General features: G+C 43.0%; 2 protein-coding genes across 5 annotated transcripts in view; both read left to right on the top strand.

The window, feature by feature from the left end:
* Positions 1–189: 189 nt before the first annotated feature.
* capzb (capping actin protein of muscle Z-line subunit beta) lies at positions 190–13793 on the top strand. Of its 2 annotated transcripts, XM_034223791.1 has the most exons (10): positions 190–468; positions 5771–5860; positions 7505–7626; positions 7741–7854; positions 7940–8081; positions 8812–8928; positions 9011–9076; positions 9360–9436; positions 10943–11044; positions 12708–13793. In XM_034223791.1, the coding sequence occupies exons 1-9, from the start codon at positions 466–468 to the stop codon at positions 11034–11036; spliced, it is 825 nt and encodes a 274-aa protein (XP_034079682.1). In that variant the 5' UTR covers positions 190–465; the 3' UTR covers positions 11037–11044; positions 12708–13793. The 2 variants fall into 2 exon arrangements, with proteins under 2 accessions (XP_034079682.1, XP_034079683.1); XM_034223792.1 differs by lacking the exon at positions 10943–11044.
* A 2378-nt stretch (positions 13794–16171) lies between these two features.
* Positions 16172–27967, top strand: part of celsr2 (cadherin, EGF LAG seven-pass G-type receptor 2) — a 76995-nt gene continuing 65199 nt past the window's right edge. For 2 of the 3 annotated variants that reach the window (XM_034223790.1, XM_034223789.1), the window contains exon 1: positions 16466–20018. In XM_034223790.1, the coding sequence (XP_034079681.1) occupies positions 16466–20018 (3553 nt within the window). Of the gene's footprint in view, positions 20019–27967 lie in introns of all 3 variants that reach the window. The other variant, XM_034223788.1, reaches the window with a different exon arrangement.

The following is a 27967-nucleotide window of genomic DNA, read 5'->3' as shown; positions in this document are numbered from 1 at the left end:
AACATATTTTTTATTCTTGATAATATACATATCACATCAGAAAGTATTGCTACAAAACAGAAGAGAAAAAGAGTGATCCGTAGTTTCTATTCCTTCACACAGTGTACATGTCTGCCTCACTGAGTACATATTTTCTGCACCACTCCTCTCTTTCCATACTTGGCAATGCCTTTCTTGCTCCTTCGCTATTGGCTGCCGCAGAGAAAGCCCGGAGTGACCCGGACATGCAACCGGGCCTGTTTTCTGGCTGCAGCCTCCTTCCTGTAGCCCGGTTGAGGAAGTGAATTTCGCTGACAGGGCTGGGTTCAGTGAGGGAGAGGCGAACAAAACATCTTCCGCGGGGGACTAAAAAAACACAACAAAACAACAGCAGACGAGCGAAGAGATTTGATAAGCCACTGCAAAACTAAGGTGTAGAGACATCGGTGAAATCTTCCTCCCCTGCCCCGCTGAGACGCCGCAGACATGGTAAGGGCCGAGAGAGACGGGAGAAGAGGGTTTGGTGGCGCTGCTGCTAAAGAAGCGTCAACGGCTAAGCTAAGCTAACGCTAGCTGGAGCTGCTGGGTGGTAACCTGAGAGCAGAGGCACCAGGGGGTTCAAGTGTATAAATCACCGATGCATATCTTTCTTGTACTGTTGGCAACACTTCTGCGTAATGGATACGGATGCATTAGCTTCGTAGCTAAGCTAGCAGTTGTTTCTTACTGATAGTTAGCTAGCCGTTAGCCAAGCTAGGTGCCCCGTAGGCATAAAGTTAGCACAGGATGTTTTGGATTTTACACAAGTTCGTGAGTTGTATCAGTGAAGAAGAGTCCTAATATAACGTGTGCACACACACATACACACACACGATCCTCAAGACGCGCACAACACACGCACATACAGGCTAATATAGTCAAGCGCCGGGTTGCCTGTAGCTAAAATAAGACTGCTTGCTCCTCCTATTCCTAGACTAGCTGTCAGCCTACTCTCTTAAGTGCTTTCTGCCTTGTGAGTTTGATCTAGACTTGACCAATACTTTATCTGGGAAATGCTCAACTCTGACAACCCCTACATATCATACCTGCAATCATTGTTTACACCTTGCTTGTTTTTGAACATTTTTCTCATTCCTCAATCTCATATGCTTGTAGCATCCCTTTAATTGATCATGCATTTAAGTTAAACAAAAACAAACATTTAACTTCGACTATTGTAGCATAATGAAGCAACACTTCCTTTCCCAAGTTTTCCCACTGTGTAAACTGTGTTTGGTAGTACTTTCATTTGGTGACCTAGATTGTCTTGTGCTTGAGTTGGGAGGAGCAGCTGGTTTCTCTCCACAGTCGCCCACTCTCCTGGCCTCACCTCACCTCATCCATCCTGCTGGCTGAGCCCTGACCCCGGGGGTTGTTGGTCTGAGCTAGTGTTTACACGGAGACAGGAGCACTGGTAAACACTGTGTCAAGGAGTGCAGGTGTCTGATGGTGCAGACTGATTCATCAGCTGAGAAAGATGTGTCGACAGGCAAAAAGCAACTCGGAGGAGAGGAAATGGCACGGCAGACATTGCTTAGAAACTTCTGTGATGTTCAGGGTCACCCGTAAGGGGAAATGTTTATGGAAAGAGGGTTCTCTACTTTATAACATGCCATGGTCCTTTGTCCAGCCCTCAGCAGTAAGAGTATACTGTTAGGTTTATGTTACTTCATAAGTAAGCCAAGGCAGAGGGATTTTCGACCTCTTAAAGGAAAGAGAATTAAAAGGGTAAAGCAAACATCTATTGCTATGGTGCTATTTGGGAATTAGATTTAAACACAATTAATTCCAACTAATTTCCAAAACAAAATGTTATATATTCATATTTCTTCATTCTTCTTAGAAGTGAAGTGAAGATTGTTTGTTTGTCTCTTATGGAAGAAAACAATAATTTAAAATGTCAGGATTTTAACTCTGGGCTTTCATAGCCATAGTAACGTTTGTAATAACATGTTGAATGTTTTTAGAATGTAAGTTGGGCCACTTATACAACACCAACATTAACTCAAATGTAGGTATTGTAATATTTTGTAGTTATCTTTAAGTCTTACATAGCCACTAGCCAGACCTATCTCCACGGTGCTGTGTCAGGGCGGGCTCTAAATATTGTCATTCTTGAAACCATTCACAGTTGTCTTAGGCGTTGCTAAGCACAGAATGCTGTGTTGGGGCCTTTGCAAAGTAGACAAGGCTGTGTAAGAAATGGCAGGCTTTTACCCACAGTCTGCTGAGTAACACTGCAGAAGAAGTGACTTTAATGTTATTGTCTGATAATGATTGTGGAAGAGCCAGTTATAGACCAGGGTTAGATGAAAAACAAGTTTTGGCCCTCTACTATCTCTCAACTTCCTACATCTTCTTACACATTCCCCAGAGTTTCATGTCCTGGCTGGTCTGTCCTCCCCTGCTCACTTATATCCGGTTGCTCAGTGCTGATTTTAGAGAGGAACCCCCGGGGAAGGCCTTGCTATGCAGTCCTCTCTCCTATGTGCCTTTTTGCCACTCATTTTTCATTTACTCATAATTAACTTGCCTTTCTTAAGAAAAGAAAACAATTTTACATGTATTTATCTTAAAACCGCTGCACAACAAAGAGACCATCACAGTTAAAGGGATTACTTTTTTGAAGGAATGTTTTCTACTGGATACAACATACATGAACACTAATCTGAAAAAGTCAAAGACTGGTCCTGCTGCTGCTTTACAAACTGTAGTTTATTGAGGACCATTTTATCCAACATGTGTTGAGTGACTTAGTGTAACAAAACAACCCTCAGTAAACAACTAAGACAGATAAACACAAAAGGAGTTGTCTCAGGCTGTATATTTTATTTTGTGGTTAGTTTGGTGGGGGGTGGTACACCTGCTTACAGTGCCTTTACCCTCGGTTCCCACATTGATTGAATCCATGTTTTATGTTTCATGACCACCATCAAGTAACTACACCGTAGCAGAGATCAAATTAGTCAGGATTTGTTTGATTCAGATCAGCATTAGGGGTCTAAGAAAATATTGGTGCACTTTAGTATTGCGATATTATGTTTTGTGAGACTATCAATTCTAAAAAAACACTGTATGGATTTTTATTATTAGTTAAAACATACAAAAAATAAATGTATACAAATTGGTGTAATACCACTTGAAATTACAGGTTTGTGTAGCAGGAAAACAAAACATTTGTTCCAAGAGCATCAGTAACATTAGTCTTTAAAAAACATATTGTTAATTGACTTTTGTGCTTCATTGATAGAAGGTAACCTCAGTACAGCTCATTGAAAAGCTGATGGCAACTATCTGCCGCTTAATGTGCCACCCTTCCGACATGACATGACACGCCTCAGAACGATAAAGAGCATCCTTTGACTGATGGATGGTATCCTCACTGACATCACTTATTTGAATATGGTCTGTTGCCACATGTATTGAAGTTTTACCTACAGAAGGAACTGAACTGAACTTGGCTTTTTGGATTTAACTGGCGGACAATTACTTTGGTCTAAATGTCTCACGTGACTAGTCATGAATGGTGTTAAGTAGTGGTGCACGATAATTATCAGCCCGATAATTATCGGTCCGATATTAGGAATTATGACGTCATCCCGATAAACCCGATAACAGTATTAATAGCCCCGATAATATACAATATATTTTTTGGGTAAAGAAAAAAATACTGCGGTGTGGGTGGATTGGGATGAGGGGCGCTTGTTTTTCACTCGGCTCCTCCTGTTTTGCCAGTACTGTGGTTTAGGAAGAGGGGAGTTTTTCACAAATCCAGCGCTCCCTAACTCATGCCTGGCTGTGACGTAAATGGTGTGCGGCCGTGAAGCCAGGACAGTAAACAAACATGTCGCCCCTAGTATGGGACTATTTCAAAGTTTCAGAGTTAGATAGTTCGCTTGCTATTTGTATTAACAAATGCAGAAGTTCCACGAGGAGGGAAAAAGGCAACGAGCTATAATACTTCCAACCTGATTAGTCACCTGAAACATCGCCATCGCTACGATGGTGTGTTAAAAGCGTACGAAGACGCCTGCGCTGCTAAACTAGCGGCGAATCCAAAGCCAGCTGCAAAGGCACCGGGGCTTTTACCTATCGACGAGGCTTTTAAAAAAGGCAAGAAGTTTGCCAGAGACGACCCCAGGGCTAAAACGATCTCTAACTTCATCATAGAAATGATGGCGCTTGATGAGAGTCAAAACTGTTCTTGGCTTTGTTTTGTTCATAGAAGTAATGCTCATGTCATTTGCTCACTACTAGTCTTTTTTTTACCACCAGGTGTGCAAAAACTACAGGTACATTTAATATATATTATATTATTATCGGGTATCGGTATCGTATCGGTAGTTAGTTATCGTATCGGTCTTGAGAAGCAGGAAGTTATCGTATCGGTCTTGAGAAGCAGGAAGTTATCGTATCGGTCTTGAGAAGCAGGAAGTTATCGTATCGGTCTTGAGAAGCAGGAAGTTATCGTATCGGTCTTGAGAAGCAGGAACTTATCGTATCGGTCTTGAGAAGCAGGAAGTTATCGGTATCGGTTTCAAAAAACCAATATCGTGCATCCCTAGTGTTAAGTGTACTGAGCTGGAAGGGTTGTGTCTGTAGTCTCGCAGAGTTAAGCCTAGAAGGGTGTGAATGTACTCAGCACATCTACGCCTCTCATACCCTCATACAGAATGTAGCAGGCATTTATCATTCGGCTGTTTTTGAGACGTGAAGGAGTTGAAGTCATCATTTTTTTATAGGGAGCATACCAATACCATGGCATGATCCAATGCTTACGTATATTTTCCTACACAATGCAACTTCACAGTGCATAATGAGGGAGACTGCTTTGAAAGTGGCGCGTTGTGAAAGTCATTATTTCAACACAACCTCTTCAAGAGCAAAAGCAGGTTTTCTTTGTAAAGTATAGATTCCATAGGATTCAGGTGTGTCTCAAAACAGTAACCCTATGTCCGTATGAACATTGAAGCAGGTTTCACTTGCTCTAATCCTTCCTCTTGTTTATACTGGCCATGAATAGATCCTACATGATTTGTTTAGGGGTGCAAATTCCACAATCCTGCACGAAAATATGTATTCTTTTAAGTTTATGTGAAGATATCATGAAGCTCCAGCAGTCCCAGTTGTTCAAAGTCTCTTTAGCACAAAAGGTTTGCGTTAATGAAAGTGAGTTTGCGTGTTTACTTGATGGGTTGCAGATGAGGGATAGAAACATAAAGAAGGATGTTGTTCTAAAAAGTGTGTAATTTGGTTTCACTAACAGTCTTCTTAAGCCTCATGTTTGTACTTTTATATAAAACAACACTGAATCCATTTTTCTATTTATGATGAAAAGGCTTTTTATTGTCTAACATCATTACAGCTATTGGCTTTTTATTTCTATGGTGGGAATGAAAGCTGGAACTGTCTCGCAGTTAAATGTTTTATTATTTTTTAATAATATAATTGATCTTAACTGGTGTGACTTCTAAGTCTTTAAAAACAAACGTTACACCTGCATTAAGTTAGAACAAAGAGATAGCAATTTCTATACATTTCCTTTGTTCTGTTGTGTGGATAATAATATCATTCTAATAGCAATTACGTATAAATGTAATGATATATCATTGATAGATTATTCTTTAACATTGTTGAATAAAAGAAATGTTGGTTTCTAAATGAGATTCAAACTAAAACTTTTGTATTTATTTGTTGTGAATAACTATAACCTGACGGCACAGTGTAATGAATGTTGTCTCCTTGTTTTCAGAACGACCAGCAGCTCGACTGTGCCCTGGACCTGATGAGGCGTCTGCCTCCTCAGCAGATCGAGAAGAACCTCAGCGACCTCATCGACCTGGTGAGTTTACGTCTCCGCTTCATCTGTCAGACCTCCATTACCTCTAATGAAACACACTTTAAACACACAGGGTTTAGACTATTAGAAGGTGGTGTAAACATCTATTTAAGGATCCAGGTTGTGTTTATCTTAGATTCTGAATCAATTCACAACATTCTGCAAAAGAAACCCAGATGTTCTGTAATGGATGGACAGCAATCCTAAACATCCAGTTAAAGTTGTGTCAAGTATTTTTGTGTGATGTGTTTGAAAACCAACAAAAATACCAGTTTCAAGTTTATTATTATCTGTAACACGCAGCATTTAAATATAAAATCTAAATAACCTTATACACATGTGACTGTGGTTGTTCCATGGTGGCTATGGGGATAGCACAGATGCACTGTTCAGCCGCCTCACAGCCAGGTAGAGCAGTGAAAATATTCCAAATATAGATTTCCCTTCAAACTGATATTGAGTTATACCCTGGTTTACTGTCCTGGGATTGTTGTTTGTAAGATCTGTAGTGTGTTTGGTAGCATCACAAGAGTCTTTCAATGAGCCTCCTGTGGGTTTTTATGTTGGTGTTTGTTATGTAATACAATGCAAGGTAACTGAAGCTTTTTTCAGCCTTTGTGGAAGTTTCTTTTCTTTCTCAATCCTCTGTGTACTTGAATGACGTAACATTTCTGCCTGTACATCCGTAGGTGTATAATTTAAACTCTTATTGAGTCTTTTGAGGTTGTTTGACCTGTTCTGTTCATTTTAACAAAGCAGTGCCAGCGGAGTCTGAGAAATGAAGCTAAATTAGACACAAATCAAATCACACTTCTACCAGTGTTAGCTTGGCACCATATGCATCATTTTCCACCCAGACCCCCACCTGCTCAGCTTCCTCTTCCTTCACATTTAACCTCTCTCCCCTGGGCATAAGCTCTCTTCTCACCCATTACACTGTGTCTGCTTGTTAGCAATTATTATCAGAGCTGTCAATCACCTCCACTGCCAGGCACCTCTGCTCAAACTCTTCCTGTTTGTTTCACATCTCTTTGACTCCTCCTCCCTTCTCCATTTTCTCTCTTACCTCACACTTTACCAAAGGGTTTTGTCTCCCCCCCCCCCCCTCCTTACCTTGTTTCACCCAGTCTGGGCTGCCAGGTGTGTGACTGTTCGGGGGTGTGGGGGATTTTTGGGGAAACAGGGCCTCCTTTGTGTCAGTACTCTGATGCTGGAGGACATGGAGAGGGGAGTCCATGTCAGTCTGTGAGAAGTAATTTGTACCCCCTCATCCTCTCCATATTATGTTTCCAATTGATATTATATTCAAGCTCCACTGAGTAACCTCTGCTTATTGAAAAAAGCTGGTATGTGAAAGGAAGACGAGAGCTTTCAGTTCACCTTTGGCCAAAGGAGAAAACCAAACTCAAGGCTGCTTTTGTTTCTGCTGTCTTGTCTGTTCCTCAAGTATGCATTTCTTACAGGATGTGTAAATAGAAAAAAATAGCTTGCTCTTATGTCTCTTCTTTACACTCAAGACAAACGGAACACTTTTTAAATAAAAGTCTTAGAATTAGGGATATTTTACCAACTTTTGAAGAAATGTATTGCTTTCCAAAACATTGTGTTGATGTTCTGGGATTTTTTTCTTCTGTTGTTTGTTTTCAGGTGCCCAGTCTGTGCGAGGACCTCCTCTCTTCTGTGGACCAGCCCCTGAAGATTGCCCGGGACAAAGTGGTGGGGAAAGACTACCTGCTCTGTGATTACAACAGAGATGGCGACTCCTACAGGTCGAGTTCATAACTGCACTTTAACCACATAAAGATCAGTTAGCTGTTCTTGACAAATAGACTTATAGCTGCCAACTTTTAATGTGTTTTGTATTGTTATTTTTAATACATCAGATCCCCGTGGAGTAATAAGTATGAACCTCCCATTGAAGATGGTGCTATGCCTTCAGCCCGCCTGAGGAAACTCGAGGTCGAGGCCAACAACGCCTTCGACCAGTACAGAGATCTGTGAGTAACAGCGAAGATATCCCATTGGGTGTTTTTAATAGATGGTCAGCGTTTCCCTCTATTGACCTCCATGTGTGTCTTCCAGGTACTTTGAGGGTGGCGTGTCCTCTGTGTACCTCTGGGACTTGGATCATGGCTTCGCTGGAGTTATTCTCATCAAGAAGGCCGGCGATGGATCCAAGAAGATCAAAGGGTGCTGGGACTCCATCCATGTGGTGGAGGTGCAGGTAAGAATCAGTCGGAATGAAATAGGTTGACATATGAACTCCTCCAGTATTAGTTTTGACAGCTGATTTAGTATAAGTCTTATTCCTCAGACAACAATGCCTTCTGGTTTTACTCACGTTTAAGTTGTTTCCATCCTTCATAGTTTTAGTCTAAATGTTTTTGTAAAGTTTTTTTATTTGAGGTCGCACCACCCGACCCGCTTTTAGAGCCAATTTGTAGGGCCAAATGTGCAACTGCGTATGTGTAAATAAGACACCAGAACCGGACCCAACTGGCAAACCTTATGTATAACGGAGCCAATAGTCAGGATTTAGGACCGAGACACGGGCGGATACAGAATCCGTGCCGCAGCACAGTGTGTTTGTCTGAAAGAGAAAACAAACAGACATTTTAGTTATTTAAACTAGTTTTCTGCAAACGATACTCCATGTTGATAAAGCACCGTTCTTGTTTAATGACGCTGGTGCCGTCTCGTCATCGTTTCTTCTTTGTCATGGAAAAGTTTGTTGTCAAACATATTTTGTCAGTTTACTTTAACCAAATTATAACAGGCTCCTCCCAGTCTTTCTGTTTTAGTATAGTAAGTCTAAACCTGCAAAGACAAAAACCTGTGTGAGTTTTGCAGGTGATGTTTAAATCAGTGACATACAGGGGATCCTTTAATCCTTGGAGCGATGCAGGGTGCTACTGCAGTTTGTCTCATTGCGTGTTGTGTCTGTTGGCGAGCAGGAGAAGTCCAGCGGTCGTACTGCTCACTACAAACTCACCTCCACCGTCATGCTGTGGCTCCAGACAACCAAGACCGGCTCCGGCACCATGAACCTGGGCGGCAGTCTTACGAGACAGGTACGGTGTTGAGCTGAATGTTAAACCACTGCTGAGCCTTCTGTTGACATCCATGAACTCAATTTGTTTAATCTTTTCACAGATGGAAAAAGACGAGACAGTTGGAGAGTCCTCACCCCACATCGCCAACATCGGCCGCCTTGTCGAGGTCAGAATAACAGCTGATATCCTGCTTCTTTAAATTTGATCTGCCTACCTAAAACAGTGATTCTACTCATCTGCAGTGACATTAGTGGAATTTATTATTATTCAAGAATAGATGTCCTGAACATTACACTGTGGATATTTATTAAAACATTACTTTAAGGAGTATTCTTTTTTTTTAGTGCCTACAAGTTTTCTGTTTTCAAAAAGCTTTTATCTTAAAATGTTGTCATTGTAAACTGAAAAAAGTCAGACTGATAGCTAGAATGTTTTAATTCTTGTTTCAGGATATGGAGAACAAGATTCGCTCCACACTGAATGAAATCTACTTTGGCAAGACCAAGGACATCGTCAACGGCCTAAGGTAACAGCACATGAGTAGTTTGGATGATTAAACCCCCCCCCCCCCCCCCCCCCCCTCTCGTTTTACAGCGCCTCAGTCAGCGGTTCTGCAGAGACTCTGTTCGTCTTCTTCTGCCGGAGTTGGTTTACTTCTGAGTCTCCGTCTGTCGGCTTGTTCAACAGACATTTCTGTCATTTCTTATCTGATCATTTATTTGATTTATTACTCTTCTCAGTTGCTTTTCTTTAATGGTGGACAGTAAGTTAGTACCATTAATAAATTACGATTTTAAGTTTGCAACTTTACACTTCACCACTTCCCTGAGGCAAATATTTTACCTTTTTACTCTATTATATGTATTTGATAACTTGAGTTACTTTAAAGCTTTAGATCCATATTATTTATGCAAAAATAATAATAATGTATTATTTTTGATAATTGACCACTTGCTAAAATTCATAAATGACCCAACAGTATATAGTAAAATACAGGTTTACTAGCTGCAACATTACAGTGGTGAACACATAGAGGCATCAATAATAATGATTAAACACCAGAGTAACTGAGCATTGCTGCATTTTCATATTAATTATATTAATCATATTTCATTGTTAACTTTAAACACGGTCAGTAACTGATCTGAGCATTTTGTCCACCACTGCATATTTTTCTGTATTCTCCCCACCTCCACCCTCCCCTAGCCATCTCTTCAACCTCTCCTATGATTTCATTTTTCTTATGTCTTCTCTCCCACATTTTGCCTCCATTCTTCTCCCTGTCTGTCCTCCTGTCTGTCCCCCTGTCTCTCCCTCTGTCTCCTTTCCTCCCCTCCTGTCTCTCCCTATGTCTCCTCTCCTCCCCTCCTGTCTCTCCCTATGTCTCCTCTCCTCCCCTCCTGTCTCTCCCTATGTCTCCTCTCCTCCCCTCATGTCTCTCCCTCTGTCTCCTCTCCTCCCCTCCTGTCTCTCCCTCTGTCTCCTCTCCTCCCCTCCTGTCTCTCCCTATGTCTCCTCTCCTCCCCTCCTGTCTCTCCCTATGTCTCCTCTCCTCCCCTCCTGTCTCTCCCTCTGTCTCCTCTCCTCCCCTCATGTCTCTCCCTCTGTCTCCTCTCCTCCCCTCATGTCTCTCCCTCTGTCTCCTCTCCTCCCCTCCTGTCTCTCCCTATGTCTCCTCTCCTCCCCTCCCTGTCTCTCCCTCTGTCTCCTCTCCTCCCCTCCTGTCTCTCCCTCTGTCTCCTCTCCTCCCCTCATGTCTCTCCCTCATGTCTCCTCTCCTCCCCTCATGTCTCTCCCTATGTCTCCTCTCCTCCCCTCCTGTCTCTCCCTATGTCTCCTCTCCTCCCCTCCTGTCTCTCCCTCTGTCTCCTCTCCTCCCCTCCTGTCTCTCCCTATGTCTCCTCTCCTCCCCTCCTGTCTCTCCCTATGTCTCCTCTCCTCCCCTCCTGTCTCTGCCTCTGTCTCCTATCCTCCCCTCATGTCTCTCCCTCTGTCTCCTCTCCTCCCCTCCTGTCTCTCCTCTGTGCTCCAGATCTATTGAGTCTTTGCCCGATAACCAAAAGTACCGGCAGCTCCAGAAGGAGCTGTCGCAGGTCCTCACTCAGCGTCAGATCTTCATTGACTAGTTTCAGAGGTACAACCTGGCATGGAGAAGTGTGTGTGTGTGTGTGTGTGTGTGTGTGTGTGTGTGTGTATCATTGTATACTGCTAAGTCAAACACAGGAAAAAGACAAGACAATGTTTCTCATCACTTGCTGCTCCTCTCTCAGATGTCCCACTGTACTTAAAGGAAGGAAGCGAGCAAAGTTAAAATAATACAGTATTTTAGACTTTTCTTACAATCAAAACTGCTCATTCTAATCAATTATGATAACACCAAAGGGGATTACTTTCTAACTCAATTAATATCTGAACTCTTCTCCTGCTTCTCTCATCCGGAACGTTCTCTAATAAAAAGAGAAGTCTATCTAATTACAGCAAAAGGCCGACTCTATTACATACCCCAGCATTAAATAAAACTAGCCACAAAAACCTGATAGAAAACATTTTGAAAGCTTCCCAAGGATCTTAAAGGACTTTCATTTCCTGAGGAATATCACAACTCTGCCTTTTTTAAACACAGAATGAACTTTTTGGGCATATTCAATTTTATATCACTATGAACCCTAGGATATTTGTAAAAGCATTCTGATTTCCGATGTGAATTGGTGAGACCCATCTGTTCCTTTTTTGTTTTTTAAAACGACTTCATAATACTAATGTTTAGATTCCCATAAAAAAAGTATGTTGGACGGTAGATTGTTGAGATGTATATACACATTTTATCTACAACAAATAGATGCTGGAGGTAAAATATTTTTTTTAGTGAATGTGAATGTGTGCAGGACTTTGCTGCATGCTCCTCGGAGTGTTTAGCAGCTGTGACGGCATGTTGTGCAGGTTTTGTTTGTTTACCTTTAAGTCTAACAAACAATCGCCGAGAGGGAGCGACACACTAACCATGTCAGAGTATTCAAAGCCGTCACCAACGCTGCTGTTCGGCTGTCTATTGGCCTTATAAGGTTTTCGAAAATGTTGTGTTTATTCTGTGTGGGGAATGTTTTCCTATCAAAGTAAAACACATTTATAAAGTGTCTGTGAGTGAAAGAACTCATCACAGAGAAATCCGATTGGCATAGGTATTCTCCACCCTCTGTTCAACAGCTTTACACCTTTTTATTGTAAATGAGCTTCAATAGATGAAGAGAAACTGAGGGACAGAGCCTAACTTTAATATATCCACTGTGTATATATTCCTATTTTGTTTCAACATCCTAATACATATGCAAATGTTCTGCCTGAACAGACGCAGATTACAAATTCTAGGTGGTCCTAAAACGGACTTTAAATGTCACTTATTGAAACCTGCAGGCACCTTGTTTATAATCTCAGATGGTTATGCAGATACCTCAGAGTTCAACGAAGTGCATATTGTGAAGTATAATGAATCCTGCTTTAAGACAGTGCAGACAGGTAAAGCACACGGTTTAACTGCATGATGGAAAATAACTGCAACTGTTTATGTGCCTGACACTAATGCCCCGTGTGTGCAGTGTGTATGCATTCAGTGTGTGATAATACATATTTTTCTCCACAGAGAAGGAGTTGGGACGTGTTGTCTAACTTATAGATTCAGCTCCTCACTTTTTCTCTTCAACTTGTGTTTTGTTGTCACTGGATAAGCTTTTCCAGTCTTGCTGTTTTCACGTTTGATCTAGCACTGACTGTCTCTTCTCTCTTTGTCCCCCCCCCCACAGGAGTGTTCAGACTCTGGCTGACAAGTCAAAGCAAGAGGCTCTGAAGGTCGACCTGATGGAGGCACTCAAACGCAAACACAACAGCTAGAGTTGCTACTGTTTTAGTTTTTTTTCTGTCTCTCTCACTCTCTCCGCCTCATCTCCGCCATCTTTTCTCTGTTTCTCTTCGTCTCTCCCTCCACGCCTGTTTCAGTGCTGCACTCTTGTTTATTTGTGGAAAAAACAAAAAAGGAGAAAATGCTTAGCTTTTTATTTGTTTTTGTTTTTCTGTCTGGTTTTCATGCATCTCATCTGCCATGAAGCCAGTCCCTCACGCTCCCTCTGTCTCTCTTCACCCCTCTCCTCTCTCCCACGTTCTGAATATAATGATAGTATTACCACGGTTAATGATAATCTTACAGTGTGAGGGTCATTGTTGTAATAATCCCTGATGTTCTCACAGCCGATGTGTCCTCGGTCAGTTTCAAACTCGCGACTTTGGCCCGGCTCTTCCTCCGTGTCCAGGAAGCGGACACAGACTGTGCTGTAGGTGGTGTAGGCTCGGTGGGGCTGTCATTATGTACATCAAATTGATTTCAAGCACCTACTTTTGTCTACGACACCCCTGATATATTTGTATAAAATTATTACTGTTGGCGTATTACTGTCATTCTTCTTAGTAAATGGTGTGAACACGAGGGCGGCCTTCGGTTTATGTTAGAAGGTTTTTACTTTAATTCCACTCATGCATGTGAGCCTGTGTGGTGCTGCAGTGAGTGGAAATGTAGACTTATCAAACATGGGGATGGACTGTTATAATCACCGGGTGATTACACCCACATGTCAACCCAACCCCCCCTACACTGTGTATAACATGACAGTCAGCCCCCCCTCTATTCAGCTTGTTCAACTTTTCTCTCCTCACCTACAGTACTATGTCTTTGTTGGGGGTCACAGTTTGTCTTTGTGTCTCAGTGGAAACCTTTGACTGTTTCCATTTTGGAGGGGAATCTTTTTTGTTGTATTTTTGTTTTGTTTTTATTTTGTAAAGCTTATGATTCATATTGTATTAGAGCCTCCAGCAACAATAAAAACAGTAAAAAGCTACTCTTGCTATTTGTTTTATTTTTCTTGTTGAAAGGTATCGGCAGTTAAAGGCTTTAAATTGCTGTTAAAGAAGGGGGGGGAATCCTATATATTTGCCTATATGCAAATGGTCGGACAAAATATGTGCTTCTATCAACAAAATAAAAAGAACATTACCACTGCAAACACTGATATTGAGGTAGGTAACGCTTAACTTGTTGGCATTCATGATATAGTTATTTTCAAAATGCACAGAATTTGTAACTGTTGGTAAATACTGTTAATAATGATGCTCCTCAAAATGTCCATATAACATTAAAATTGAGTAGAAGAAAAATGCGTTTCTGTAATAGATCGATACTGCATTTTCCCGATTGGTGGAGTTTAACGAGTCTACAGTGAAGCCTGCAGGTCTTTGGCGCTGTAACGAGGTAATAAAGGACTCAAATGTGAAACTGACATGGCAACATGCTCACAACGACAGCCCGTGTAACAATGGTAACAATGGTAACAATACTTGACTGGTAGAGAAGCACTCTTTGGGTCACTTGTGGAAACATTTGTAAAACTCATCTCGTGATACAGCCATCTCTAGCACCTGATTTATTTATGCCACCAGATGTCACTGTGTCTTTAAGAGTATGCCTCCTCAGTTTGCCTACACGGGACAGTTCAGAATATGCACTCCAGACATGAAGACTCTAAAGTTTTTAATGTATATTCATTTTAACATATTGTAGTTTTAGACGTCTCACTGAGCGTTATTGTGTAACCTGATACAAGAAGAAAAGTCCATCAAACTATTTTTTTTCTATAGCATGTTCTTCCACATTCTTTCGTATTTTTTATGAATATATTAAGGCAAAAGTAAGTATTTGTTGTTCAAAAATCTAATTTGACTCCAAATCAATGCAGCATTGTAGGCTATTACTACACTGCAAGTAGGACACACCGATTTGTATTGAATTCTGGTCCGCCTTGTTTTCATATGACCATTTAAAATGAAAATTCCTCATTAGTCGCTGAAAAGTCTTATATTGTCAATAGCTTCCATGTCATGTTCTTTACCAGATTGTATACCTACTAGTAGGCCTACTACTAGTACTTCACAAGAAGGACACATCGGTTTTGAGGATTTTAGACTAAGTAGGCCTAATGATCAATACAAACTTATTTTCCACTCCTACTTGCATACCCTTCCCCCCCCCCCACTTTAGAAGTATTTTTCCATCCCATCTAAATTTAACAAAGCCAAATAAGATAATTTAACAGACTGCTTTCTCCGAATCCATCATATCTGGTAATCTAACTTTAGAGATGTTATTCTTGGTAATTATTAGTAAAATAACCATTTTAACAAAAAGCTGACATTTATTTGGCTACACCTTTAAACGCAATACAGAACACAATAAATCAATACTTATAAAATACATTTACTTGCAATTAGAAATCCATAAGAAAAGTGGGTTATTTTAGATTTTATTTAGTATTTATAAACTCCAGCAACATGAGATGAAAACCCAATTATCTGTGCTTCTAAAACGGTGTGACTGTGCTTTGTCCACTAGGTGTCAGTGACGTTCAGCACATCAACTGAGCTCCGAGTTTTACAACTACTTCACAGTTTTTATCAAGACACTGGTCTGTAGCCCATTACGTCCAAATGTAATTTGATTCTGTTTCATGTATTTTATTCTAACAGAGTTTACCTCATACTAGTATCGTTTATGGTCCTGAAACTGGACCATGGGATCTAAATCAACAAGTTAACAAACATGAGGTGAAATGTATTACATTTGTTCTACTTAAACACTGTGGGTGATGGGTTCAAACACCTAACCTACCATTGAGGAATGTCTTCCAGTTAATGAGTAAACTCTTTGTGGAGGTGTGGACCTATACGCTTGTTCCTGATGAAATAATTGTGGTTTTGGTTAGTTATGAGTCACAAGAGCTCTGTCGAAGTATTATAATCTAGTCTAGACTATCAAAAATGTTTAGATAAAACCAAACTAATGTAAAGATAACGGTGCCTGCCTGAACTCCCAGCTAAAACATTCCAACATGGCAATAACAAATTAACAATTTTGTGAAGTAAAAAGTATAGGCTATAATGTCTCCTATGTTGATGAAGCATTTAGGAAGTTACTATTTATCTCAAAGTGACGAGGGTGGTCTGCCCAAAGGCCGTCAAGAACAATCCCTCCGTAATGTAGGCATCTCTAGCATCTCTCTATCTCTCTCTCTATCTCTCTCTCTCTATCTCTCTCTATCTATCTCTCTATCTCTCTCTCTCTCTCTCTCTCTATCTCTCTCTCTCTCTCTCTCTCTTCTCTCTCTCTCTCTCTCTCTCTCTCTCGCTCGCCACGCACCATAAAACACACACTCGCACACAAAGGTTTATGATAATGAGGAGCTGGAGCCATTTCACCATTCAAGCGGAGTTACGCGGACTGAGCGGAGGTGCTGCTGCTGCTCTTGTTGTTGCTGCCGGCGTGTGTGCGAGTGTGTGTAAGCCGCTCCAGCCAAGGTTACTGCGGGTTAACGTCTTCAAATCAGCCGGAGTGACCAGAGAGAAGTGCGCCCTCTGAAAGCATGGCTCCTCTGCAACAAAGGGAAACTCACAGGCGGAAAGTTTAAAGGAATAAGGAGCGACACATATTCCCATTCGGAGACACACAAACTGAGGAGCGATGCACTTCGTTAAATGGGATTTGTTGTTGATTTTCTGGTGGTGTAAACTGGGTTCGCTGGTGCATTGTTACACCGTTCACATCAGTGAGGATCCGGGGCCAATGACTGTGGTGGCCGGCGTGGAGCGGAGCGTGGAGCGGAGCGCGCGCTGTACTTTGGATCAGGTACTCGCTCCCAAATTCACGGAGCAGTTTCTGGAGACAGACGCGGCCGCGGGGATTGTGTTTGTTTCGAACTCCATAAAGTGCCCCTCGCTGCGCTCCAACCCCTTTACCGTGTTCACTGTGTCTGACTGCAGGGACCCCGGCTACAGGCACCTCCTCACCAGCCAGTATGAAGTGCATGTTCACGGTAGGAACTGTTCAAACATGCGTAAAAGAAAACCTCAGTGGGACATGGAGGTGCTCAGTTTGTTTAGCACGGAGAGCCAACACCGCTCAGAGTGCCACGAAGCAGGCTCTGCTTTATTTGCAGTGGGGGGTCTGCTACCTGGATCCCCTCTCCGCTGCAAAGTCACCAACACCCGGGACTTTTACTTTTCTGAGGGTGACTTGTGTGTGTCTGAGACACTCTGCTGGATGCAGGACACACTCCGGGAGCTAGACCTCATCTGCGATGTGCTCACAAGGAATGGAGTGAGGGCTGAAGTGAATCCCATTTCCATCCACTGGCGTGTGGGGCAGGGTCCCTTCAGGCAGGCCCACCTAGAGAAGTTGTTAGAAAAGGCAGCTCAGTCTGATTCAGGGATTGTGAGCAGGAGGAGGAGAAGCATCAACAGCAGCCCTCAGTTTCAACCTCCAATGTACCAAGTGTCTGTGGCAGAGAATCAGCCTGCTGGGACTCCTGTTGTTGTTTTGAAAGCAATGGATGTGGATGAGGGTGAGGCAGGCAGGCTGGAGTATTTTATAGAAGCTCTCTTTGATAGCCGCTCAAACAATCTGTTTGCAGTGGACCCGATCAACGGTGCTGTGTCCACAATAGAGGTGCTGGACAGGGAGACTAAAGACACTCATGTGTTTCGTGTGACCGCCGTTGACCACGGCAAGCCCCGACGTACCGGCATGGCCACCCTCACTATCACAGTCAGGGACACTAATGATCATGGCCCCGTGTTTGAGCAGGAGGACTATAAGGAAAACATCAGGGAGAACCTAGAAATAGGCTATGAGGTGTTAACTGTAAGGGCGACAGATGGGGACGCACCTGTTAATGGTAACATCCTTTACCGTATCATCAACAGTAACGGGTCCAATGAGGTGTTTGAGATTGATTCGAGGTCTGGTGTAATCCGCACCAGAGGCCTTGTAGATAGGGAGGAGGTGGACGCCTATATGTTGCTAGTCGAGGCAAATGACCAAGGTCGTGACCCCGCGCCCCGCAGCGCCACAGCTACAGTTCACATTGTGGTTGAAGATGACAATGATAATGCTCCACAGTTCAGTGAGAAACGCTATGTAGTTCAGGTGCCAGAGGACTTGAGCCCTAACACAGAGATCCTGCAAGTCAGCGCCACAGATCAGGACCGAGGGAGCAACGCTGTGGTTCACTTCAGCATCATGAGCGGGAACACCAGGGGACAGTTTTACATCGACGCTCAGACAGGTAACATGGACCTGGTGAGTCAGCTGGATTACGAGGCGAACAAAGAATACACTTTAAGAATCAGGGCTCAGGATGGAGGACGTCCTCCCCTCTCCAACATCAGCGGCCTAGTCACAGTGCAGGTACTGGATGTCAACGACAACGCCCCCATTTTTGTCAGCACCCCATTCCAGGCCACCGTGCTGGAGAACGTGCCGCTGGGTTACTCCATCATCCACATCCAAGCCGTGGATGCAGACTCTGGAGACAACTCTAAGCTGGAGTATATCCTCACTGACACCACGCCAAACTTCCCCTTCAGCATCAACAACAGCACAGGGTGGATTATAGTGGCTGCTGAGCTGGACAGAGAGAGTGTAGATTTTTTCAACTTTGGAGTGGAGGCCCGAGATCACGGCCACCCTGTCATGTCCTCCTCAGCCAGCATCAGCATGACTATTCTCGACGTCAACGACAACAACCCAGAGTTCACTCAGAAGGCGTATTACATGCGACTGAATGAGGATGCATCCGTGGGCACCAGCGTGGTGACGGTGTCGGCTGTGGACCAGGACATCAACAGTGTGGTGACCTACCAGATATCCAGTGGAAACACCCGCAACAGATTCTCCATCACGAGTCAGAGCGGAGGGGGACTCATTACTCTGGCGCTGCCTTTAGACTACAAACTAGAACGCCAGTACGTCCTCACCGTCACTGCAAGTGATGGTACACTTCTTGACACCACTAAAGTGTTTGTCAATGTCACTGACGCCAACACACACCGGCCTGTGTTTCAGAGCTCACACTACACCGTCAACATCAACGAGGACAAGCCTGTCAGCACCACTGTTGTCGTGATAAGTGCCACAGATGAAGATACAGGTGAAAACGCCCGCATCACCTACTTTATGGAAGACAGCATCCCTCAATTTGACATCGACACCGACACAGGAGCTGTCACCACACAGATGGAGCTGGACTACGAAGACCAAGTGTCTTACACGCTGGCCATTACTGCTCGGGATAATGGCATCCCGCAGAAGTCTGACACCACCTACCTGGAGATACTGGTGAATGATGTCAACGATAACTCCCCCCGCTTCCTCAGAGATCACTACACAGGCTCCGTCATGGAGGACGTGCCGGTGTTCACCAGCGTGGTCCAGGTTTCTGCCACTGATAGAGACTCTGGGCTCAACGGTCGTGTCTTCTACACCTTCCAAGGGGGGGAGGATGGTGATGGAGATTTCATAATTGAGTCCACCTCTGGTATTATTCGAACACTGCGTAGGTTAGACAGAGAAAATGTGCCTGTATACAGCCTGCAGGCGTTTGCTGTAGATAAAGGCGTTCCTGCTCTGAAAACACCAGTAAATGTCCACGTTACAATCCTAGATGTGAATGACAACCCCCCTGTGTTTGAGAAAGATGAGTTTGACATCATGGTGGAGGAGAACAGCCCCATAGGTGTTGTTTTTGCACATGTGTTAGCCACAGATCCAGATGAAGGCAGCAATGCACAGATTATGTACCAGATAGTGGAGGGAAACATCCCCGAGGTGTTCCAGCTGGACATCTTCTCCGGAGAGCTGACTGCACTGATAGACCTGGACTATGAGACAAAGTCTGAGTATGTGATTGTGGTCCAGGCTACCTCCGCTCCTCTGGTCAGCCGCGCCACAGTCCACATCAAACTGGTAGACAAGAATGACAACCTGCCTGTGCTCAAAAACTTCCAGATCATCTTCAACAACTACGTGACAGACAAATCCAACAGCTTCCCCACTGGAGTGATCGGGCGCATCCCAGCGTTCGACCCCGACATCTCGGATCAGCTTCACTACAGCTTCGAGGTGGGCAACGAGCTGAACCTAGTCCTCCTGAACCAAAGCACGGGGGAGATCCAGCTGAGCCCGGCTCTGGATAACAACCGGCCCCTGGAGGCCTCCATGAGGATCTCAGTGTCAGGTGAGACTGTTTATAACTCTATGTGTTTCAGACTCCTCTCAGTGCAGTGAAGGGGAGAAGTTGTTTTCCTACTCTATTTCCATTAACACGTCCTGTCTCTTCATTTACATTTTCTCTTCGCTTCACCTCACAAGATAATGGAAGTGATGATGGCTTAAGTATGTCTCCTCTGGCTTCAGTGTTGCAGAGTGATTTCTCTATAATAGAAATATTCATGAAGGAGGATTCATTTTCACTGTAGGATATTTGAAATAGTGCTGCAGCAAACTAATCTATTACTTGCTCTTACTCTACTACCTGTTGATAATCTTCTGGATAAATTGGTTGCTTGCTCTTAAATTTTAAGAAACTATTATGAAAAATGTATTTCAGTGTTCCTTGTTTAGTCTACAACTCAAAGACATTCACTTTACAGTCATCGAGGAGTCAAGACACCTGAAATCATTCGCATTTAAGAAGCTGCAATCAGAGAATAATTTGTTCATAATCGTTCAATAACATCGTTTTTTGCAGCTCTTATTTTTGAGCCACTCCACTTCTTCCCCCTTTCAAATAATCACACATGGCACCTGTTCCCAAAGATGTATTTAAGCATGTTAAGTCTGTTGTTTAAATAAATGTTGGTAATGTAGGATGTGCCTTCTGTCATTTGGCAACCCCTTATGAGAAGCCTGATTTCGCTCCGTCTATTGAGGAGATTTAAATAGCTGTTTGTCTGAGCAGGTCTGTGTCCTGTGGGATCCACACTCCAGTGGCCACACTGATCATGCCCCATGATTGTCCATCATAACCCCCCCCCCCCCCCCACATACTATGAAAGACATAATTCAATTCTTTCTAGAGCTTGTGTAGAGTCAGAATTAAGCGGTGATGTTATTTAAGTGTTGAATTGTTTGACTGGCTTGTTTTTTGCTCTCTGTAGTCGAACCGATGGGCTGGAATTTAATAGTTTTCAGCTTTCCTCCAGAGTGTTTAAGCCGGTTTGATGGTTAATTAAGAGAGAACAACAGTTGGTTGGGATGTAAAGCCTTGTTTGTTCCACTGTTTAACACTTTTACTTTAGGCATGAGAAGGTTATAGATCATTCAAACAAGCCTGGCACTTTTTGTCTGTTCATGCTCACTGCTGCTGTTGTCTCTCCTAACCTGCTGCATGTCAGAAACTGCCTGCCTTTTCTGCACCTTTTAATCTTGCATGCCTGCACAAATTAGAGAGTTTTATTTGCTCCAAAAATGTGACTGAACTTGAATTGGACCCACAGAGAGTGGGGGGCGTGTTGTTGTTACCCTCTGTTGGAGCTTATTTGACGCAGTGTGATCTGCTGTAAATCTCACTCCTCTTTGACCTTGGCACAACCTGAGAGAGGGAAACAGAGAGAGCCAGAGAACATTAGGAGATTGGTTTAAAGAGGAAATCAGATACTTAACAAGAACAGTGAGGATTAGGGCTGTAAGGAAATTCAGGAATTCATTGATTTGACTGAGTGAGACAGTGAAGTGATTGTTGATGAGTTGGCAGTGAGGAGCAGATACTGTTTTTTTTAAGTGGCTAGTTGTTAGAATGGATAGGAGCCGAGCTCTGCCTCTCTTGAGAACAATAGTGAGCTGTCGATTGAGAGGCAGGCGCTCGAGCTCATACCAGGCCGTGGTTGGGGGCAACAGCTGTGACTCCACCACGGACCAATTAGAGGCTGTGTCTGCCCAGCGCGTCCCGCACCTGCTGGGGTTTATGTGTCAGCACCCCTGCCGGAGACAGAAGGAGACAGAAGGAGACGGAGGGAGGCAGGAGGAGAGGGGGGGAAGGGGTGGAGGGTTAAGTTGTGGTGGTGTAAACTGGCAACATGTTGGAAAAATACAGTCGTACTGTAAGAGAGCAGGAAAGCCCTTAGACGGGCAACAGGAGGAGGAAGAGATGGGGTAGGAAGATGAGCTCATCCAATAGATGCCGCTGACCCCAATTTTGAAAGGCTTCTCCCTCCAGGGACCTCCCAAGTCTTCCCATTATCTTTCTCTTCGTGCTGCCGTTTAAGAGGCCCCTTATGATGGACGATTTTTGATGGGCTCTTTTGTATGCTGTTGGACTGTGATTAACATCATTTTTGAGCACAGCTCCTCACTCTGAAATGGATGCAACGTTTCAAATGTAGCTGCACTTTGCTCAAGTTTTTAGGGTGTCCCATTCAGGAGCTTTAGTACCACTTTTTAAATAATCCACAGATTATGATTATCTTCTTAATTTAGGAATATAATCCATTGCACTGATCCAACTGCTCGTTCTACAGTAATTGATGTTCAGATAATGAAAACCATATCAAGCCATATTAATATCTTCAATACAACATAAAGTATGACATATGCTTGATACTGTTACTGCAGTGACCCCCAGACATTTTAATAACCTGGGTGTCAATAGCAAATGTTATGCTTTATTAAATATCTTGGAAAGAATATCAGAGTATTGACAGACTCTTAGGGATATCAGTGTCTAATCGGCAAGTTTCACTTAGAGATAATGTGTGTGTTTCTATTTAATATCATGTCTAAATGTTATCTTTTCCTTTATAATTATCTGTCGAGTGTAACTTTTGTACCGTATGCTAATTTCTCCACAAGTCGATTTACAGGAAACAAGAGCCACCTCTTTAGCCTTTTCAGCAATCATCAACTCACTTCAAATGCACCATAAATATAGTGGCTCAACACCAAACTACTTGAGGAGCAAATGTACTGATTTAAGTGTCATAGTATAAGTAACATTGACTAAATTATTTGTTTGGTTCACTTGCATCTAGATTTATTTGTCACAGCAATGGCAAACAGATGTTGTATGCACTGGTTTACAATTGGTTATAATAACCATTTAATTATGTAAAGGAGTCAGATTAACAGCAGTAGTGTGCTAGCATTGGGCCTGCCTCCTTACTAAATATGAGGAGAACAATAAACTCATATATTAGGGTACTATTTAACTTGTTTTTAACTGGTTCCAGGTTTGAGGGATCTGTTCAGTTGTAGCTCCTATTTTTGACATGTTGAGAACGGAACTGACAAATGTGAAGATAATATTCAGCATGTGCCACTTCTGTATGAAGAGAAATGTGGTCACACTGCAGAATTGAGAGGCTGGTTGTCGTCTGAGGGATTAGATATGCTGCATCTGTATCCTGGGATGTGTCAGACCAGTGTTGACATACTCAGGGGCTGGTCTACTGTTCCCAGGCAAGCGTGAGCCTGCATAAATAGGTGTTTGCATTTGAAGGCTGAGATTTCCCCCCCTGCTTTTCTTTCATCTTTGAAGCCCTGTTAATTTCCGTATCGAAGCTATAGCTAATCCTACATCATCCCCTATTTTGAACATGTTATTATCCTTTTTAGTTTAAATATGAAGTTAATTTGTTGTGTCTTCTGTAGTGTTGTCAACATTATGTTGAACATTAATTCCTGCACGTCTCTTGCACTCTACAGTGACTCTGTAGGATAGACACACTTACATTTTAACCTCCTGGGTGGCAAAAATACAATGTATACATTATTCCAACTACGCCTAGAGGACATGTTGTCCTTGTTTAATCACATTCTGAATCCAAGCCTGTACCATAGCCTGCATGCTTACTTTGCAAACGCCAATGCAGAGATTTAACTGAAAAACACGCCTCCGCAACTAATGATGGCAGTTAGATTCAGCTCACATCACACTGCAGGTTGTACAGATGCTCAAATTACATGGTGGACAGCAGATATTCTCTGGCTCTGGTCAGTGTGGGGGGAGAGACTTTTAAGTTTCAAGCGTCTAAAGTGGTTGTTGATGCTCCAAGGTTAAACGACTTTGTTGTCAAACTTGTCTGAGCCAAACCTGTTGGCATTCAGCCAAACCAACTGGAACAAACATACATACGATTATATGTATCAGGTGTTTGGTTTTCAAAGGGTATTTAGTGCTTGAATAACTTCTTTAAAATATCTGGATGCTCAGTGTTTTTCCTTTAATTAGACAACGCATAGATAATAGCAATGTATGTAGTTGAATTTCTTAGACCCTTTGGCCCCTGCCCTTTGCCAGCCTTGCATACGATTATGCTACAAGACTGGCATTTTAATAGAGGAGAATCTCTTCTTCATCACATATCGTAAAAGTAAGAGCCAAGACATTATAAGCCAGCGTAATTTCATTATAATCTATAAACCTTTAAGCTGTCTGTGGAAGGACTTTCTCAGGGGTTTGTGTTCTGTAACACTAGACTGCACACATCTTTTATATATGTGTGTGGCCTCAAACAGCTGGACCTCTCTGATTGCATTTCTTCCTCGCCGTCATATAATTATTTCACTCAAACAGAGCACGCCTTGGTTTCTGCGTTGATGAATTTATGTATGCCCTATGGTTGATTCATAGGATTCAAAGTCACAGCTTGCGAATGCTCGGCTGTGTTTGGTGCTGGAGTCATCTGTAATTCGCTCTTTTCATTCTCCCCGGATGGCGTTAGTCACACTCGAGGCTTGCTTGGAATGTTTGTAGCGAACGTGTTTCTCTTCTCTTTCCTCCATCCAACATCACCTATCACCTTGATCCTGTTTCTCTTTCCCCCTTTTTGTTTGCCTGTCACCATTCCCCATTTTTCTCCTATCTACGCGGGTCTATAGCTCTCACCCCTGCAACCTCCACTGTTCCCTCCCATCATTTCAAGCTCCTCCACCCTCCCTCTTCTCCCCCCTCTCTCTCTCTGCCTCTCCCTCCTTTGACTGTGAAAGGAAGAATGCCTAAGAGAAATGCTTTGTTAAGCACCCAGTTGTCATGGTGAACCTAGCAATGCCTGAGAAATTCCTTGTGGGTGGGGACGGAGGGGTAAGGTCCCTTTTGTGGAGGGGAGATGGGGGGGAGGGGAGGCACATAAAGTTCCAAAGAGCAACTGTCCCCCTCTCCCTCTTTCCAGTGAGGCATGTAAGGCTTTCTTTGGACCTGTAATGCTCCGGGACACTGACCTGTCCCGCCCGCAGCTTTCACTGCCAACGTTTTTACAGGACAGTCAGCCGACACCTGACCGCAGATAAAAACTTTCCATGGAAAGGACAAAGTTTAGAGTTGCATGTGACAGATGTGAGAGGCCCTGTGTTTCGAAGAGTTTAAAGTTTGCGGTGATATGATAGCGTTGTCTTTTAAGCTCTTTGATTTGTGACACAGATGCACTCAGAGGGTATCCGATATCTCTCTGCCGCCTTGTTTCTCAGCCCTGAACATCCTCCTGCGGGTCTCCCTCTGCCACGCTTGGTTGCATTGAAGGTCCGGAGGTGGGGTGAGGGTGCGGGTGAGAAGGGGGGAGGATGACATCATCTGTATGTGGGGAAATCGTGTTTGGGAGATTAGGACTGGGGCATCGGTGGGGTGAGGCCTTGTGGTGCTTGCTTATATCTCAGCGTTGTCCTGCATTGTCCTCACTATCCCGGCAGACAATGGGAGTGGAATCTGTCTGGGACGACCCCACCCCCCCACCCCTCTCTCATTGTGTCCACTTGTTTTCCCCGGTGTTGCCTCTTCATGACAGTTTCACCAGGCCTGCTAGTCATCCGTGACGTATCCTATTTACTGTACAGTCTGATTCAGGCACTTTTTAAACTTCATGACTGAGCACTTATGATGAAGCTCACGAGTAGTTAGACTTAGGGGTACCTCTGCAGGTGCCAGGTGAAAGTAACGCGGGGTAGCGTTTGATGTTTTTCTTTGTAGTATGTTGTTTTGGTTAAAAAATATATCCACATATTGAGCTGTAACCCCCTTTAGACACAAGTTATTATTGAGAATGTGTGAAGAAAGAAAACGAGTTTAGCTAAAAGTAGTTTATAAGTGGTCAATAAAGGTAAATGCACAATGTGTCATTTCTTGGGGGTTTCTCAATACAATTAATAACAAAAGACAGAGTTTAGTGGCATTTAGCTTCTCCAGGTAAGGATTCTTTCATTGGTCATTGGTCAGGAGGTTTTTATTTGGAGCCAGAATTTCTGCAGAAATCTCCTCCTCCAAGAGTTAAACGTCACAAATCAGTGTTTCTTCATTGCTCTTTGGCTTGCTCAGATGTTTCATAGATAACTTAAAGTTGTAGTATGTAAGTTTGAGAAACCAGCTCGAGATACACTTTTTGTTATATTCCATGGAATGCTCTTAACATCCCGATAGCAATGAATATCTTAAGTGTTTTGACAAAAAATCCATACAAAAATGTCATCTGTGGAAGCTGTAGTACTGTAAAAAGCACGACCAATCATTTTAGCCGGCCCGGCTAAAGTAACTGGATGGCCTACCTGCCTGTCAGCCTTCCATCTGTGCACAAACTTATCTCATGCCCTCATTGGTCATGTGCACGTTTGTGTGTGTTGGAGGAGGGGCTCTGTAAGGAAGTGGCAGATTTTTTCCGGTTGTGTATTTTCAAATTCTAGCGCACTCGAGCTGGTTTCTCCAAAATTACCTACCCAACCTTTAAGTTCCAGCCACCCATTAACAAAAATTGCAATGCAGTTCTAGTTTACTTGCACTATATTTTTCTGTTTTTCTGTATTATTGTGTTGCACTGTTGAAGAAGCCTGTGACCTAAGATTTTCATCGACATAATTACTCTGTAGCTATGTTCGTATGACAAATAAAGAACCTTGAACCTTGAGTTGTTTTGAGACATTGTTATTTGGAATTGTCACATTTGACAATTGTTTGAGTAGTTGATAAACTGTTTAAATGGCTGTCTCTATATGGTTGAAACGTCCATTATGGGTGCTCCAAATGCAAACTTGAACAAACTGACATAAACTGTGTTCAAATGAACATGTGAGGGGTTGATGAAGGGGTACTTGAGTTCATAAGACAGGTCTGTGTTGGGATATTTGGAAATCACTGGTGTAATACAATAGACCATCATAAAAAATAATTCCACACCTCCATCAGAGTAGAGAAATCATAACAAGTGTATGCTTCTCACACTGTGAAGGTGACGGATAATGTGTCTTTCACAGGCCTTTACCTCTATGCAACACTGCGCTCATTTTGTATTGAAGCATAGTGAGATTTCACAGTGACCTGGTTTCATAGCTTAAACTCTGCCCTGCTAACTGTCAACATCAGGCTGTTACACAGGAGGGCGAGAGGTGTGACCGGTGGAGGTGCTGAACCCCAACGTGAAGGATTTTGAGATGTTTCATCACAGTCTGATTTCTATTGATACTGACAGGAAGGCGTCAGGCTAACAAAACAGATGGTTTCCTCGTGAGCTGCCACACATTTACACATTACGATCACAGTACATTTGTGCTTTCACAGTTTGGTGGCACTCAATGAATGATAGTGACCAGGGCCGGCCCTTGGCATAGGCGATATAGGTGGTCGCCTAGGGCGCCAGATCTGGAGATCTTTTTTTCTTTTCTTTTTTAAATTTTTTTATTCTGCCTAATTTTCTGCCCTTGGTGTAATAGAGTGGCGAAGTCCCTCCCCTTCCGGTGGACCTCCATGGGACCTTATTTCGGAAAAATTATGTATTGAAGTCAATGGAGAGAGAAAGATTATCTTTCGATCACGTTTCAATTGTGCCACGAATTACACATATGATGTTTGTCAATTTAAAAGATAATTTAAAAAAAAATGTGTCGTAAAACTGTGAAGTAACACAGTCTTGCACAACAACACACGTCACCAAGATGGCCGTCACTACTGTCTTGCTAAACAAGGGATTAACTACCCTCACTATCACCACAATGAAACACGTCATGCAAAGCTGCCTGCCTGCCTTTGATTCTCTCTGAACTGCCTGATCTTTTTAATGTTTAATGTCAACCATTTGTGCAGATAGCATGAAGTAGAAAAGATCGCTAATGTAGCGTTAACATTTCTCCCCCGGGCTTAAATGGTAGAGGAGATAGAATGATCACCCCGGTGTGACAGTACTCTTCTAAGGGTTCACGAAATATGACTAC

This window comes from Gymnodraco acuticeps, unplaced genomic scaffold, assembly GCF_902827175.1.
Source record: "Gymnodraco acuticeps unplaced genomic scaffold, fGymAcu1.1, whole genome shotgun sequence".
In the NCBI taxonomy this organism is placed as follows: domain Eukaryota; kingdom Metazoa; phylum Chordata; class Actinopteri; order Perciformes; family Bathydraconidae; genus Gymnodraco; species Gymnodraco acuticeps.
The sequence above is the reverse complement of the archived record's forward strand: the minus strand, read 5'-3'. Positions and strand labels throughout refer to the sequence as shown.

Coding starts and splice junctions, on each gene's coding strand:
- capzb (XM_034223791.1), top strand. Junction 7,627..7,740: donor AGAGATGGCGACTCCTACAG/GTCGAGTTCATA, acceptor TTAATACATCAG/ATCCCCGTGGAGTAATAAGT. Junction 9,077..9,359: donor ACATCGGCCGCCTTGTCGAG/GTCAGAATAACA, acceptor TTCTTGTTTCAG/GATATGGAGAACAAGATTCG.